The sequence below is a fragment of the Primulina eburnea genome, chromosome 16, assembly GCF_022965805.1.
Source record: "Primulina eburnea isolate SZY01 chromosome 16, ASM2296580v1, whole genome shotgun sequence".
Lineage (NCBI taxonomy): Eukaryota > Viridiplantae > Streptophyta > Magnoliopsida > Lamiales > Gesneriaceae > Primulina > Primulina eburnea.
This window is the reverse complement of record NC_133116.1, coordinates 1,441,668-1,457,686: the sequence shown is the minus strand read 5'-3', so window position 1 is coordinate 1,457,686 and position 16,019 is coordinate 1,441,668. Positions and strand designations below refer to the sequence as shown.

The 16,019-nt window shown below is 35.6% G+C and overlaps 2 protein-coding genes across 4 annotated transcripts; both read left to right on the top strand.

The window, feature by feature from the left end:
- The first annotated feature begins 1,339 nt into the window (after nucleotides 1–1,339).
- On the top strand, nucleotides 1,340–3,234 carry LOC140816391 (bidirectional sugar transporter SWEET1-like). 2 transcript variants are annotated; one of them, XM_073175623.1, is made up of 6 exons: nucleotides 1,340–1,553; nucleotides 1,659–1,695; nucleotides 1,955–2,050; nucleotides 2,293–2,572; nucleotides 2,676–2,795; nucleotides 2,885–3,234. In XM_073175623.1, exons 1-6 carry the CDS (start codon nucleotides 1,517–1,519, stop codon nucleotides 3,068–3,070), a joined length of 756 nt encoding a protein of 251 aa, XP_073031724.1. In that variant the 5' UTR covers nucleotides 1,340–1,516; the 3' UTR covers nucleotides 3,071–3,234. The 2 variants fall into 2 exon arrangements, with proteins under 2 accessions (XP_073031724.1, XP_073031725.1); XM_073175624.1 differs by lacking the exons at nucleotides 1,340–1,553; nucleotides 1,659–1,695 and adding an exon at nucleotides 1,721–1,783.
- A 4,363-nt stretch (nucleotides 3,235–7,597) lies between these two features.
- LOC140816550 (transcriptional corepressor SEUSS-like) lies at nucleotides 7,598–15,429 on the top strand. Of its 2 annotated transcripts, XM_073175888.1 has the most exons (11): nucleotides 7,598–7,951; nucleotides 8,458–9,073; nucleotides 9,149–9,810; nucleotides 9,900–10,019; nucleotides 10,234–10,282; nucleotides 10,511–10,725; nucleotides 10,810–10,878; nucleotides 11,062–11,159; nucleotides 11,593–11,686; nucleotides 13,113–13,182; nucleotides 13,982–15,429. In XM_073175888.1, exons 2-11 carry the CDS (start codon nucleotides 8,758–8,760, stop codon nucleotides 14,932–14,934), a joined length of 2,646 nt encoding a protein of 881 aa, XP_073031989.1. In that variant the 5' UTR covers nucleotides 7,598–7,951; nucleotides 8,458–8,757; the 3' UTR covers nucleotides 14,935–15,429. The 2 variants fall into 2 exon arrangements, with proteins under 2 accessions (XP_073031989.1, XP_073031988.1); XM_073175887.1 differs by having other exon boundaries at nucleotides 8,458–9,810.
- Nucleotides 15,430–16,019: the final 590 nt, after the last annotated feature.

Sequence of the window (16,019 nt, the reverse complement as noted above, 5' to 3'; positions counted from 1 at the left end):
ATCTAGCTGCCTAGTGGCACCGCCCCGAATTCTACTTCTCCTCCAATAATAATAATAAGTAAATGAATGAATAAATAGATACATAATTCGTACTTTTATCATACTCGATAATTATTTGCTTGCTAGTTTATTACTGGTATGATTCAATATTTGATTCGATCAGTTTTTGTGCGTGGGTAAAATGGAATGATTTTCATTAATTGTGTGTGATGATTGACCAGCAGAGTATTAAAGAAAAAGAAATGAAAGGAAACATGTGATATATAAGATAAAATCTGGTAAAGTTCAAAATTAAATCAAATGTACGTAAAATGCGAAAGGATTGAATTTTATATATTTTATTTAAAAATTGTGTACATGACTTGATTGAACTTTTGAAAGTTTATAGGGTGAACTCAATTAATTTCTTGAAGAGTGTGTGTCATCACAAAAAAAACGTGATTCTTCACTGTTCATTTTCAAAGATATGTTTTTGACTTTTGTTATTTATTAATATCCAATTTTGTTTCTAATAGATTTACTTAATTAGAATCTCAAAGTTGGTCTTGTTTTGATTATGAATCTGATTATAATATTTTGATAAATAAATATAATTTTTTTCCTGGATACTTTTAATCTTAGTATTTTCTTCTAATTTAAAATTATCTTTTATAATTCATTCAAATAAATGAAGAGATAAACGTATTATCTAAATTCTAATAAGTATATTTTTGTTATTCAAAAAGCATAAACTCTTATATATATAAATTTCATGACTTGGTGCGGCAAACAATATGTTTGCTGTAAAAAAAAAAAAATTGGGAATTTTATATTTTTTTCAATTTTTTAAAAAGTTTAAAAAGTTCAAAAAGTTCATTTAGAATGTAGGAAAATATGAGACCGGGTTTTGACCCAAGTGGTCTCACCCTCTTTTCCCTATAAGTGGCTCGAGTTCGAGCCCACTCCACCTCCTAGTTTAGGAAATTAAAAAAAATGTAGGAAAATCTGGTTTTTCTAAATCAACGAACTTTTTACTGGCCTGCTAACTGATTTTTTCAGCTTCACAAATATAGTCACAAATTCTTACGTACCTAACAACCAGACAGTTTAAATATCTGACAGATTCTTTGATTCCATTCAAGGAAATAAAGAAACGAGAAATAAAAGATAGCAAATGATAATATAAAATTAACCTCCAATAAATTATATTTTTAAAAACAATAAAAAAAATGGTTAGCTGTAATTTTTTTAAAATGAAATTCGCTATGCATGAGGCCATAATTCAAGTTCTCTCACACTTTGTTGCTTTCTAACCCGTTTTGGTCTATATATATGTGTGTATGCCTCTTCACTGATTTTATCAACCTATGAAGCTCACACACGCACAACACACACGCACAACACACACAGCGTTCTTGAAACTGGAAGATATCTTCTTTTCAATTCTCCGGTGGGTTTTTGGGGTGTTTCTTGATCAGGGTTTTTCAGTAAACATAGTTCTTTGTTGAGTTTTGTGTTTCAAGAACACGAGGAAGATATGAAGAATACTCTGCATTTCGTCGTCGGAATATTCGGTGGGGTTTTTTCCCATATATACTCCGAATAATATTTTCTTGGGTTGTAACGTTTTTTATTTCATCTTCGTCTTCTGATTTGATTGTTTTCCGGTCGTTTTACAGGGAATGCTTTCGCTCTGTTTCTTTTCTTGGCACCACTGTGAGCTTCCACATCCCCAGAATTAATGATCTGTTTTTGTGTGTACTTAAGGACTCACGTCTTTCATGCTTAAAATTATGCATCAAATGTAAATAATTTGTTCTTATGGCTCGCTTTGGCTGGCTGGATTTCTTCACTCTGTTGTTATGAGTATCGCTACCTCAAAATTGAAGAATTGTCACTTTTTTTAAAAAAAATCTTTTTATCATCTTATTAAGGTACTTTCGAAAGGTTATAATTATATGATGATCTCTGATAGGATTACCTTCAAAAGGATCATAAAGAAAAGGTCTACTGAGCAGTTCTCTGGAGTTCCCTATGTCATGACCTTACTCAACTGCTTGCTTTCTGCTTGGTGAGCTTCTTGAAATTATTTTTTCAATCGAGCAAAGGTTTTCAGCTGTTTTTTCACATATAAAGATATTCTCCACCAAACATATTTAATTTTCTAAATATTTTTACTCTTTAATTTCCCATAACTAGAATGACATTCGAGCTGTCCCATTTTCTATTAAATCACATTAGTGAAAAAGAAAGTCGTACAAATTGGTAGAGTGTGCAGATGATTGAATATTTTTCATGAATGAACTTATCTAGGTACGGTCTCCCCTTTGTGTCACCTAACAACTTGCTAGTTTCGACAATAAATGGCACCGGTGCTGCCATTGAATTGGTTTACGTGATGATCTTTCTCATATTTGCAATGAAGAAAGAAAAGGGCAAGATCCTGGGATTGCTCACTCTTGTCCTCGCCATTTTTGCAATTGTCGCGTTTGTTTCTCTATTCGCTCTCCATGGCAATGGCAGAAAGCTTTTCTGCGGAAGCGCAGCCACTGTCTTCTCCATCATAATGTACGGTTCACCTTTGACAATCATGGTAAGTTTCCATTTCTTTGTTTTTGTAAAATGGTTGTATTTTCTAATGGTGTCTGAAATTATTTGGTTTCTAATACATTTCACTTTTTGTTATCTATTTGCAGAGGATGGTGATCAAGACCAAAAGCGTGGAATTCATGCCCTTCTTCTTATCATTGTTTGTGTTCTTGTGTGGTACATCCTGGTTTGTCTTTGGCCTCCTTGGAAAGGATCCCTTTGTTGCTGTAAGTATATGATATTGAATTTCTAATTAAAATTATGAGAGTGCTCACGAATCGGTACACAACTGATCATATTAGTACAATATTTCTAGATTCCGAATGGATTTGGCTGTGGATTAGGTACGGTGCAACTGATACTGTACGCCATATACCGTAATAACAAAGGCCAGACCAAGAAAGGTGCTACTAGTGAATCCCTGGAGATGGAGAAAAGCACATCCAAGCCCCATCAGGAGAAGCCATTAAACAAACATCCATCAAACGACGAACAAGTCTAAGTCTCCGGCCCAGGAAACGAGTGTCGAATTCACAACTTCATATTCATGTTAACTGATACCGAGCTTGCTCTCTCTGTAAAATTGTTTCTTTTGCCAACTCATGATTGTAATCAGAATGGATTTTGTCGTAATTTCCGAATAACATAGGTTGTCTGTTGGTTTTATGTTCGATCATTAAAATTTCGTTTCTCAACTTCCAGTTCCAAACCATCCATGGCTCTTATCGTCTGGTTTCTTGTTTCCAGTCCGTATCTTTTTGCTGAATATTTAAATTTTAAGTTTTAAAACATACTAAAATCGTCCCATATATGTACAGTAACCTAGTTTGAAATACACATACCTTCCCACATGGAGGCATTTTATTACCACATTAGGTACGCTACCACGACAGCTATCCTACAAATACTATCTATGATTAGAACCAAACATTTGGCTCGAAAAAACAGATTAAATTTTCATCTGCAATTTCTCATAAACCCTCCATTGAAGTTTGAAGAAAGATAAAAAGATTAAAGTTTAATTTCACCGTCGGTCTTCGTTCAATCTTGCCGCTCTTCTTCCTGGATCGATCTTGGTTCCTACTTTGATGAGATAATGGTTATTGCCATGCCAGATATAGAGTTGGGCGGAGGAGGAGCCAGGGATGTGTTTTAAGGGTGTCTTTTGTCACTGATCTGATTACACATGTAGCCAGCCATATTTGGGATATGCTAAAGTCTGGCATCCAAAATATGAAAACGACACTACAACTGGTTCCAAAGGTGAACCACATGCATGTCCTATCATTTCTCAAGATCTGCTCAAGCTTCACAATTCCATTCTGACTTGCTTTCTAACACTTTCTTTAACTCGATAATCACACACACATATACATTTCTGTCCCAACTTGGTATGCCTCTGGCATGTGTTGATGAGTTGAATGAAATACATTCCTATCTCTCACATTTATTATCTCAACTCAGCTGTTGCAATATGCTACTCTAGTAATAACTGGAAAAACTATTTAAAAACAAGAAATACAAGGCCAAATATATGTGAAGATTAGAACTTTTATACTAACTAAAATTTAGCAAAATAGTATAAAGTTGAACCTTAATTGAGTCAATACTAAGATTACATTAGAATTTTTGGTAAAACACTGAGGCGCCCTATAACAAAAAAAAAACTTGATGCCAGCAAAAAATCAATTTACACTTCTAAATAATCATGAAATGAAAAGATATGTATCTAAATCCATCATCTCACATGATAGGTAGAAGGAATGGCAAACGCAAACCAGTAAATGATAATTTCCTGTCAAAAAAATATGTTGGTTTCCCTAGTACTGCTGGCAGTCAGGCCCTTGAATCTTCTAGGTAGCAAATGGGGTGTCTAGAAATGCTCTTAGTTCCAATCACCTTTCCCATGCCTACGTCTAGGAGTCAATTGCTCGATTTGAAGTCAGAATTAAGCGCATGTATGAAAAGCAATGCACGTACAACTTGCTTTGAAGGCATCATGCAATTATTCTTTGTTCAGTACAGTTTAACATATATACACACTCACTGGAATTCTAACATGAATTTATAAGATGCACACAAGATTCCTATAAATAAATAACGTTTGCCATCCAAAGAAAAGTTCTAGCTACATCATGGAAACTGGCAGGGATTCGTGCACGGCCAATTGAGGTATATATTAAGCTATGTGTTTACCTGGCCTGAATGCAAGAACATGGTAATCATGATACGTGCTTACATTAATATTGCAATAATAGATCGTCGTAATGAAAGCCCTAAGCCAAACATACAATTTTATCATAAATTGGGGATTTTTTTTTTTTTTTTTATGCTGAATTGGCTATTGGGGACTGGGGAGGGCTTGTTACAATTATGTCTTGAACTCGAGAAGTTGTTCCAAATTAAATTAGTACTTTGTTGCTAAATGAGTTATAGATTATGTATAAAATCAAGATTTAATTACCGTATAATTAACTGACAATATTCTGGTTAATAAAAATAAATTTTGATTTATGGAATGTTTGAAAATTTTAATTTAGTCATATAATTTGTTTGTGACAATTTTTTGGATTTTGCTGGTGTGATAGTGGTCGGTTTTATCGTTTTTGATATAACAATTCGTCCGGTTCGTTTTAATTATTTCTGAAAGAGCAATTCAATATGTTCGATTGGTTTGAAAAAGATACGGTCTCTTCGGTTCTAACTGACGCCTAAACCATTCATAATAGAATCTATTAATTATTAATTGATAATTAATAGTCATTATTTGATATGATTAATGTAATTACTCTTTAATCATGCTTTTAAATTATTTCTGGTTAGAAGTAGGTTTCTTGTGAGATATTCGTTATGCAAGTCAATTCGGTTCTTATTAGAATAGAAAAATAATATTTTTGACATAAAAATAATATTTTTATAGATTGGATAAAAAGACTTTCAAACATAGAAATTTAGGGAAAAAAAGGTCACATTATACATTGAATGGCAATATTATAGGTTGAAAATAAAATTCAAGAGAATGAACAGCTAGGGATTGAAGGTGTAGCTTACTAGGGTGGACAATGATACAGAGAAACGGACCTCAAATGACATCTTATTATGATTTTAAAAAAAATTAATAAATGAGGAATCATCTCGATTTTAAGCACTTTAGAGCGAGGGAACGGGTCCAAGCCAAACTGTCAACTAAACTCAAGTTGCAAATAACGACCGTTATCTATTCTTTGCCTTTCTATTGACGGCGCTTCTCTCCGTCAACGATAACACGTGCTCAGTGCCACGTACGCTCCTACGCTTCTCTGTGCTATGTACGTACGTAACAGCTGACAGCTGTTATAATTCTTTTTTTTTTCGAGAAATTTGACTTCAGTCCCCAGCCGTCGTTTTTCTTTGTTTTCAGTCCCTAGGTACTTTTTTAGTACCACATTTCCACATGAAGTTTACCACATTTCCACATGAAGTGTACCACATTTTGTATGAAATAATACCATAATTTTGTGGGTAGGGAGTGAATGCAAAGAAATATTATGATTGGGGATTTTTCAATAACTTCCCCTTTTTTTTACATGGTCATTTTCCAAATTCTAAAAAAATCACCGTAATGTTTTTTTAATCCTTATCTATAATTTAGACTTCAGAAAAAAATAAAAAGATAAATTGTTTAAGATTTTCATGTTTGTACATATGGTATATAAGGGTATTTTAGATAAATATAAAATTATATCATGATCTCAAATAGTTAATTATATTTTAGTATAAAGTAATTTTTGTCGAAAATGTGGAAATTATTTTAAAAATAAAAAATAATACTTTTTAGCTTTAAAACAACAATGATTAAATTTTAATAAGATCGATTTATATGCTTACTCACAATAGATAGCGGGAAAACACCCAGCAGTCTCTCACGGAGTGTTCGTTTTTAGGTTGACCTCTCGCCTTCTCACAATCTTCTTTATTCATCTTACTAAAATTCATATCAATGTTTTTTTGTTTTTGAAAAACTAATTTTTCTTGTTCAAATAAAAACTTAAAAAATTAAAATATTACAAACCCCAAAACACGTACATGCGACAAGTGGTTGGGACACGTTGTGGTATATGCATCTTCTCTTCGTCTTTAAAAGTATAGTTTCAAGTGTACCGCCTCACAATTTTGTGTGCCTTTATACATGTATATCAACCATTTGTCTAAAAAATAATATATTGTTCGATATGTAATGCTCAAATTCATAAAATTTGTTATTTAAAAATTTATGACTTACTTAGGAGAGAAGATTATATATTTTGTTTTTCCAGAAATGAAGGTTGTGTGTGTGGTTGTTTTTGTGTATATATAAAAAGGGTGAACCCCACTCCCGAGGGCTCCACACAGAGTCGTCCCAAGCTCCGGCGTGAAGGGAGGTAAATCAGAGTTATGCACCGGCAGCAGGTACCCAGAGGAGAGGTTGGTTTGAGCAATTCACCATAAAGGGGGAGCCGAGACTCGAACCCTTGCCGACGTGGATTAACAGTCCTTCACTTCAGACCCTTACCACACGACATATGCCCCTGGGGGCGTTTTTTTGTGTATATATATATATATATATATATATATAAATATAAGAGTATATCTTTTCTGAATGTGAAACCCTAGTAAAATCCAGAAACGAAGGTTTGTGTGTGTGTTTGTTTTTGTGTAATTATATATAAGAGTTTGGCTCCGTCTCATGAATATTTATCTGTGTATCGAGTCAATCCTATCGATATTCACTATAAAAGGTAATACTCATAGTATAAAAAATAATATTTTTTCATGGATTTCTCAAATAAAACATCTGTCTAATAAAATAAGATCCGTGAGTCCGTCTTAGATGAGTGTTTCTTATATTAATGTAATATGGTTTTTGTGAAGGAAGAAAAATAAATAAAAAATAATAAAAGAAGAGATTTGACTTCGTTTGAGAGAGAAAGGGAAAAGCAGAGGAAGAATAATGAGGGAAACTAAATCGGATCTAATAGATATTTGGCGTCCGCCATAAAAACCCTATACTATTACATTACACACACCACCAGCAAGCAAGCACACATTTTTCTCTCCTCAGACAATAAAAATTATTCTCTGTCTTTCTCTCTCCGGTGTGTTATTGGAAGATTTTGGGGAGACTTTTTTTTGACAGCTATCTATATCTATATCGTATGCATACACTTTAAATTGTATCCATATAATCTATCTATATCTGCATGCTTTCGATTTGGGTGGTTTTTTTTAAGGAAATTAATCTCGTTTTTAATATTCTATTACTTGATGATTTAATGGAGTAAAAAAAGTACAGAGACACTGTATGATGTTGAAGTTCAGTTTCCTGGATTTAACCGACGGCGGTGTTGGAATCCCACTGTGGTAGGTGTGTGTTCTTCGTTTTTTAATTTTTAATTTTTTTGCTTCGAAGTTCTTCTATTCGTGTTTTGTGTTTAGATGTATGAGTGTCTGTATGTAGTTTGAGGTATTGGAGCCCTAGGATATATAAATCGCTGCATTTTAGCTTTCGATAAGATTTAGGTCTCGATTGTGTTCTGTTCATTGTTCATTTTTTGGTCAAGGTTGCTCTTTTTTTTTTTTGTTTTTTTTCTTCGCTTTTAGATTTGTGATGAGTTGTTGTCGAGGATATCATGTTTATTTTTCCTTTTTAGCTGATTTAGATGTCTCTCTTTTTGTTAAAATTTTTATTTTTCCTATTGTTTATCTGATTCTTGAAGTTACCTTTTTGTCAAGATTTGATTTTTCCTCGTTTCTTTTGTTAATTTTCGGAATTCGCTTTTGTCTTCTGCTATTGTTTTGCCCTGGGAGAATTTGTTATTTCCAGGAGATGAAGATGAGGCAACTGACTTCTTAGTTGTTTGGCTTGTGCAGGGATTAATTGGACAGCGGCTGAAAGATTGTTACTTGGGTAGAAAAAAGGCGAATTGACAATGTTCAAAGACAAATCTAGCATCTTTAATTTCAGAGTTTCTATGTTTCAATTTACCATGCAAAACAGATAGTTATATCCTATGGACGATAGTTATCCCTTTGTTTCTGTTCACAATAAACATTTCAGAATCAATCCACATTCACATTTTCAGGAAGGTTTCTTAGGTTAAATTTATCAAGGCAGTGTTATCTTAGTTGTTCGGTAGTGTTGTAAATTAAAGTGTGTTGCTTTAGCAAAAAATGCAGCCACAAGGGCCTCCGACACCGCTTGCTGGAGCTCAGCAGATTTCTCCTGCATTATTGAGATCAAATTCTGGGTTTATGGGTGGACAGGGTGGTGGTATTTCCTCACAGAATGCATTTCCTTCTTTGGTATCACCTCGAAATCAAATTAATAACATGAGCATGCTTGGGAATGTTCCCAACATTCCATCGTTGCTACACCAGCCATTTGGGAATGGTGTTCCAAGCTCTGGGCACTCTGGTCCTGGAAGCTCCCAGCGGGGGATCATTGATGGTGGGACAGAGTCTGACCCACTGACTAATGTTGGAAATGGTATGGAATTTAATCCACGGTCATCATCTTATTTGTCTTCATCTATTGCCACCAATTCAAATTTTTCTGGTCAAGTTCAAGGGCGACAACAATTTTCCAGCCCTTCCGGCAGCCAGATGTTGACGGACCAGCAACAAGCTCAACAACCTGATCCTCAGAGTTTTCAACAAAATTCACAGTCGATGCAACAGTTTTCGGTTCCAAACAATCCCCAACAGCAGTCACAATCCCAGCAACAGCAACAGCAATTTCAAGCGATGAGATCTGGATTAGCTGGTATTGGGTCTGTGAAGCTGGAGCCACAAATGACTAGTGAGGAACCACAACCACCACATCTGCAAGCTTTGCGGAATCTTGGTACCGTTAAGTTGGAACCCCAGCAATTACAAAGTATGAGGAGTTTAGGTTCTGTCAAAATGGAACCCCAGCATTCAGAGACGTCTATGTTTTTACAACAGCAGCAACAGCAACAGCAACAGCAACAGCTCCTTTTGTCCAGGCAGTCCTCTCAGGCTGCTGCAGCGGCACAGATTTTGCAACAACAGAGGCTTATGCAAATCCAACATCAGCAACAACAACAGCTCTTAAAATCTATGCCCCAACAAAGATCTCCCATGCAACCTCAGTTTCCATCGCAGAGTATACCTTTTAGGTCTCCTGTTAAATCAGTGTACGAGCCAGGAATGTGTGCCCGTAGGCTGACGCATTACATGTATCAGCAGCAGCATAGACCTGATGTAAGACATTGTTATTTTGTTAGATATTCATTTCAATTATTCGATAGCTGAAGAAATTGTTTTGTTTGGCCCACATTCCTTATTTGTAGGACAACAATATCGAGTTTTGGAGGAAATTTGTTGCAGAATATTTTGCACCTAATGCTAAGAAAAAATGGTGTGTCTCGATGTATGGAAATGGCCGGCAAACTACCGGAGTTTTTCCTCAGGTTAGTTGGGCAGTGGAGAAATAAATTTAACTTCTTCTAGGGTTTTTTAACTCATTTTATGCCATTATTAGTTCAGATACTTGATTTCTTGTCCATCTAAATTTTTAGAACTTGGAAGGTATGGATCATCTTTCAGATGTATTATAAAACTTTCTTATTCAACTGGTACTGTTTTGAACTGGCATATTATGATGACATGTTATCATACATGCAGGATGTTTGGCAGTGTGAAATTTGCAACCGCAGGCCTGGCCGTGGATTTGGTTTGTTTCCTTCTGCATGTTGCTCTGTGTCAATGTGACTTGTGTGTTTGTCTGCCTGACTCGTCACCGTTTTGTAGCTTTGTGATAACCGATTTGGCATGATCTTGTTTTGCTTTTTAATCAAAATTCAACCCTTTCCCCAAAAAAACAAAACGACAAAGTCGAGGAAGCTCATAAAAGTAGAAGTAAAAATTACCTCACCATGTAACATTGTTTTTATGTTGTCAGAGGCCACCGCCGAGGTTCTTCCCAGGCTCTTCAAAATTAAATATGAAAGTGGCATTGTAGAAGAATTGTTGTATGTTGATATGCCTCGAGAGTATCAGAATTCCTCAGGGCAAATTGTTCTTGACTATGCAAAAGCCATACAAGAGAGCGTCTTTGAGCAACTCCGCGTTGTTCGTGATGGCCAGCTTCGAGTTGTGTTCTCTCCTGACCTCAAGGTTACACCAAGGACTAGCAGTTTCTCCTTGTTGCTTTAAATTAGTGCTCCTACTTTATCAATCATCTTTTTTCTATTTAATCAGATATGCTCCTGGGAATTTTGTGCTCGACGTCATGAAGAGCTTATACCTAGAAGACTGCTGATACCTCAGGTTTTAATTATTTTGAGACCTAATTTCGTTTCTGTTACTGTTGTGCACCTACTTTTCTTTAATAATAGTTTATTCAAGGCTTGCATTTTGCAATTTCTTTGGTTGGCTGGAGCAGAATTAGCATGCGTAATCATTATCTCCGTGATCTGGTTATATATCTCACTTTCTTGCGGTAAACTGCAGGTCAGCCAACTTGGCAATGCTGCACAAAAATACCAAGCTGCTACTCAGAATGCATCATCTAACATGTCTGTTTCCGAACTACAAAATAACTGCAACATGTGAGTTTTAATTATTTGCTTTAATAAAGATCTTGAAAGGCATTCACATTTTATATCATTGTTGATCTGATTAACTTGTTCCCTTTTTGCCCTTGAAAGTCAATACCTAGTCACACGTCGGTTAACTACCTATTTGTAATGTTTCAAGGATAAAAAATTAGTTTTCAACACCAAAATGTCGAGAGACAAATGAAGCTCAATTTTCCTTCGCAGCTAAATTCCTAAATATTGGTTGACGTTTTCAGAACATCCTTTTTTTATTTGACACGGTTTAGGCACTTTCTGTGCGTGTTCGTGCAACTGAAATACTGGAAGTAGGTTGAAGAACTTTTTCTTTTTTTGAGAATGTATCTCAAAATTTTTCTTATTGACTTGAGGCAGGGGATTTGGGATGCTTTTTTACTTCAATTGACATAACCAGTGGTTTTCTCAGGTTTGTTGCTTCAGCTCGTCAGCTGGCCAAAGCCTTGGAAGTGCCGTTAGTAAATGATTTGGGATATACAAAGAGATATGTCAGGTGCCTGCAGGTGATGTTACTTTCTCTTCTATTACTGATTTCTTTCTTTAGCAAAACATCGATGAGTTCTGTGAGTCTGTGACCAGCCATAATATGCAAAAATGTTGAAAATAGTACCTTAAAGAATATCCATCTTCTAACTGAGAAGTTTCTAATGTTCACGATTCACTCCACTCTTTGGGAAACAATGTCTTTTGATACTGTAATAGTAAGGCAGTTAAAACTGTCTTTCGTTCTGTTAACCTAGACATGTCTAGGTATAGCTAGCAACAGCTGTATTCTTGCGTAAGGTGTTCAAACTCTCTGCTAAAACTGATAAATTATGACCAATCCTTGCATTTTGTCGAAAATGCAAAAATGTTGAAAATAGTACCTTAAAGATTATCCATCTTCTGAACTGAGAAGTTTCTAATGTTCACGATTCACTCCACTCTTTGGGAAACAATGTCTTTTGATACTGTAATAGTAAGGCAGTTAAAACTGTTTTTCGTTCTGTTAACCTAGACATGTCTAGGTATAGCTAGCAACAGCTGTATTCTTGCGTAAGGTGTTCATACTCTCTGCTAAAACTGATAAATTATGACCAATCCTTACATTTTGTCGCAAAGGACCTGCCCAAAGAATGCAGAAAAAGATAGATGAATTATCTAGTATTTTGTCATGATCTCATGAAAGTTGAAACTATTAGAAATCGGTGTTTCATGCATGACACGCATTTGTATGAAATAGGTGCCATTCTTTTGACTTGGACATAAACAAATTTTGAATTATTATGGCACAGGTTGTTAAATAATTACTTATGTTATCAACTCTGCTGAAGTTTTAAAGTGAAAAAATTATACTTAATCTGTATGTGTACTATACTCAATGCAATCCAACCCATTTTGAGTTTCCACCCTAACCATAAACATGAACGAGGCTATACCTGAAATTGATATTTGTTTAATATTGACATACAATACTCTAAATTTTTTGGCAAATGTTATAGATACAAAATATAAATTCGAGTCTGGTTGGATTCAGTTTTATAAAAATTAAAAAAATCAGCTACCTATTGAATATACATCTTCAAATGAGTAGGAGTCTTCAAAATCAGTATGAAAATAACCTCCTTGTTTTTCTGATGTTTAGGTGAAGGAATATAAACATGTCTCTCATACACGGCAATAACTAAAATTCCTAATACACGGCAATAACTAAAATTCCTAATTTTATTGTCGGAGAATGATGACAATGATACTTTCTAGAGCTGGGATTGCAGTCAAATATTTTGCACTGTTTACTTGTTAGTACTTGTGATTATTATTGTTTGTTTTTTTTTGTCTGCTGTCATTGCTGTATGATTATGGTTCTTCAACCGTATCAAAGATTTCTTATTATTTGTTTGAATCTGTGGATGATGATTTGCTTTATTGCTACTGTTAACATTGTTGCAGATATCGGAGGTAGTGAATAGCATGAAAGATCTAATTGATTATAGTCGTGAAACTGGCACCGGTCCCATGGGTAGGCTTTGTTACTCTTTCTGGATTATCTACTTCCGTTTTGTTTAATGATCATGGGACTAAATACTAATAGCCTAAAGCTGGACGGATGGACATGAATGCTTTTAAAACTCTCTGATTGTAAATTGGAAAAATGAAATTCTAGGGACCATGGTAAGATGGTGTTTTCCATTTCATCTTCAACATTGACTACCTATATCTTTGAGTAAAACATTTGTAGCAAACATGTTGGCTACTATGATAGCAAAAGTAAGTGATTTGCAGTAGTGTTTACTCTTCTGCTGTGAGGTACTCCTCTTTGGCTATGATTCTTAAATTGATTTTGATTGCATGCATTTTCTATCTACAGTTTTCACTAACATTACTGCAGTAAATTTGTTAATTTTCTCGTAAATTATTACATGTTGAAAACACATCTTTAATTTGAAGAGCGATAATTGAAAATTATGTCACTTGGTACTTGATGTGACGATTTCTATTTCAAAATAATGAACTTCAGAAATGTGTGTTGTTTTTTTTTTTAAAAAGTTAGAACTTTGGAAATGGTTCGTGTCGGAGGCTATAGTTGCTGTTTGGAAGGTCAACTATGTGCATGTACATCAGTCTTATTAGATGGATGATGCTGTCCATTCTTCCTTACCAATTCTTAGCACAGTCATTTTAATTTACCCCAATTCTACGACTCCTCTTTACAGTTAATCTTGTTGTAGGCTTTATTAATGTGCTAGTTATTTCATATGATCCTAGCATATGGTGAAGATTGTTTTATGTTTATGGCCAATAGGGATTTTTGTTTTCAGATAGCTTGGCCAAGTTTCCTCGAAGAACAAACCCCTCATCGGCGTTTCAAGGTCAATCTCAACAACCTGAGGGTCAGCTACTGCAGCAGCTGCAAAGACCGGGTCAAAACTCAAACAATGATAATGCTGTCCAGGCTGCATCTATACAGCTTGCTTCTAATGGCATGCCAAATATGAATAACACAAACTCTGTGCCTGCAACTTCATCTACCGGTACCAGTGTGGCACTTCTCCATCAAAACTCAATTAACTCTCGACAGCAAAACTCTTCCAGTGCAAATGGCCCTTACGGAGGTAGTGGTGTTCAGATGCCATCTCCGGGAGCTTCGAGCTCCATGCCACAAACTCAGCCTCCGTCATCCTCCTTCCAATCCCACACACCATCTTCATCTAATAATGCACGCTCAACTCCACATGGTAGTTTATTGGGAGCTCCTGTTAGCTCCTCGGTGAGTTCCCCAAATGTTTCTATGCAGCAGCCTGCTCTTTCTGGTGACACAGATGCAAATGACTCACAAAGCTCCGTCCAGAAAATTATACATGACATGTTGATGTCTTCACAGCTTAGTGGGGGTGGTATGATGGGCATGGGGACTATGGGCGGTAATGTTAAAAATGTAAATGGAATGTTGCCAAGCAATAATACCAGTATAAATGGCAACCATATTCTTCTAGGAAATGGATTGGCCAACGGTAATCCAAATATTGGCAGTTCTGGTTTTGGAATTAGCGGCAACAGGCTCGGACAATCACCAGTGGTGAATGGGATTCGAGCTCCAGCAGGGAACAACTCTCTGTCTATCAATGGTAGAGTAAGCTTGGCAATGGCACGTGATCTGAGCACAAATCAGCAGCAGCAGCAGCAGCAGGATGTGAGTAATCAACTGCTTGGTGGTCTTGGAGCTGTCAATAACTTTAGTAACCTTCAATTTGATTGGAAAGGATCTCCTTGATATGATGTGTTCTTATGGCGCTGGCCTTTTAGTAGTAGCTGTTTGTGCAGCATAGGAAATCTAGAAAAATTTCATCGGGTTGACAAGATGGGAGATGCTCGACAAAAAAATGATATATGAGTAGTCAGTCGCTTCACTTCCTCGTTGTCCTTGTTTTAGAGAGGAATATGTAATACTTCTAACTTGAATTCCCCCTTGTCGTGAGCCTATGAACAGCAGGAACGACTGGGTCAATGAATGCACAAGGTATGTACACTCGCCCTTCAACCAAGTTTCGCCCTGGGCTAAAGAGCACCTTGTCTCAAGTTTGCCTGATATGTGTATATATGTTACATGGATTGCTTTTAAGCTTAAGTTTATTGTGTTCTTTTAAACATGGGTGGAGTTGATTCACGCATTTGAATTTCATTCGTGGAGCATGGAATCTTTGGTAATTAGTTACTGGAATTACTCTCGATTTGCCACATTGAAATGGATTCTCGTGCATATTGCTCGACCGCATTTTTTTTTCTCAGTTTTCGACCTCTGAGAACAAACCCCTTGTCCAAGAACTCTGGATTATCTGAAATCATCAACCCATTACCCACAACTCATTCCTGTACTTTTTTTGTGAGTGGACGAGAATTTTCGGCCGCCATATCTTTGTAAAATTGGCTTTGCGTTCGTTGCCCTCGTATTGGAAGCAAGCGGCATTGAGTTTTGTGACAGATAACCTTGGAAATACTCAAATACTCTCTCCGTTTTGTATATTTTGGCTTGTTTTTTTATTCAAAGAAAATTTTCTTAAAAAAGTTTTTGGAAAGGTAATTTAAAATGAGGGCTTATTGGTAAAAAAAAAAACAGTTAAAATAATATTAAATACGGAAAGTTGATCATGTATTTGATCTTTATAATTGGGATGGAAGTAGTATGAAATGTTAAATTAAATAGAAGTAAAAGCTGAATTTGCGGAAAATATCGCCACCAAAAGGTAAGTTTTATCCAACATGTGAAGCGATTCTTCCGATGAAAATTTTCACACTAGCTTTCCTTCGTAAAATCCCGTGGAGATTACCGCTCTCCTCGACCTGTTATTCTTGAGAATT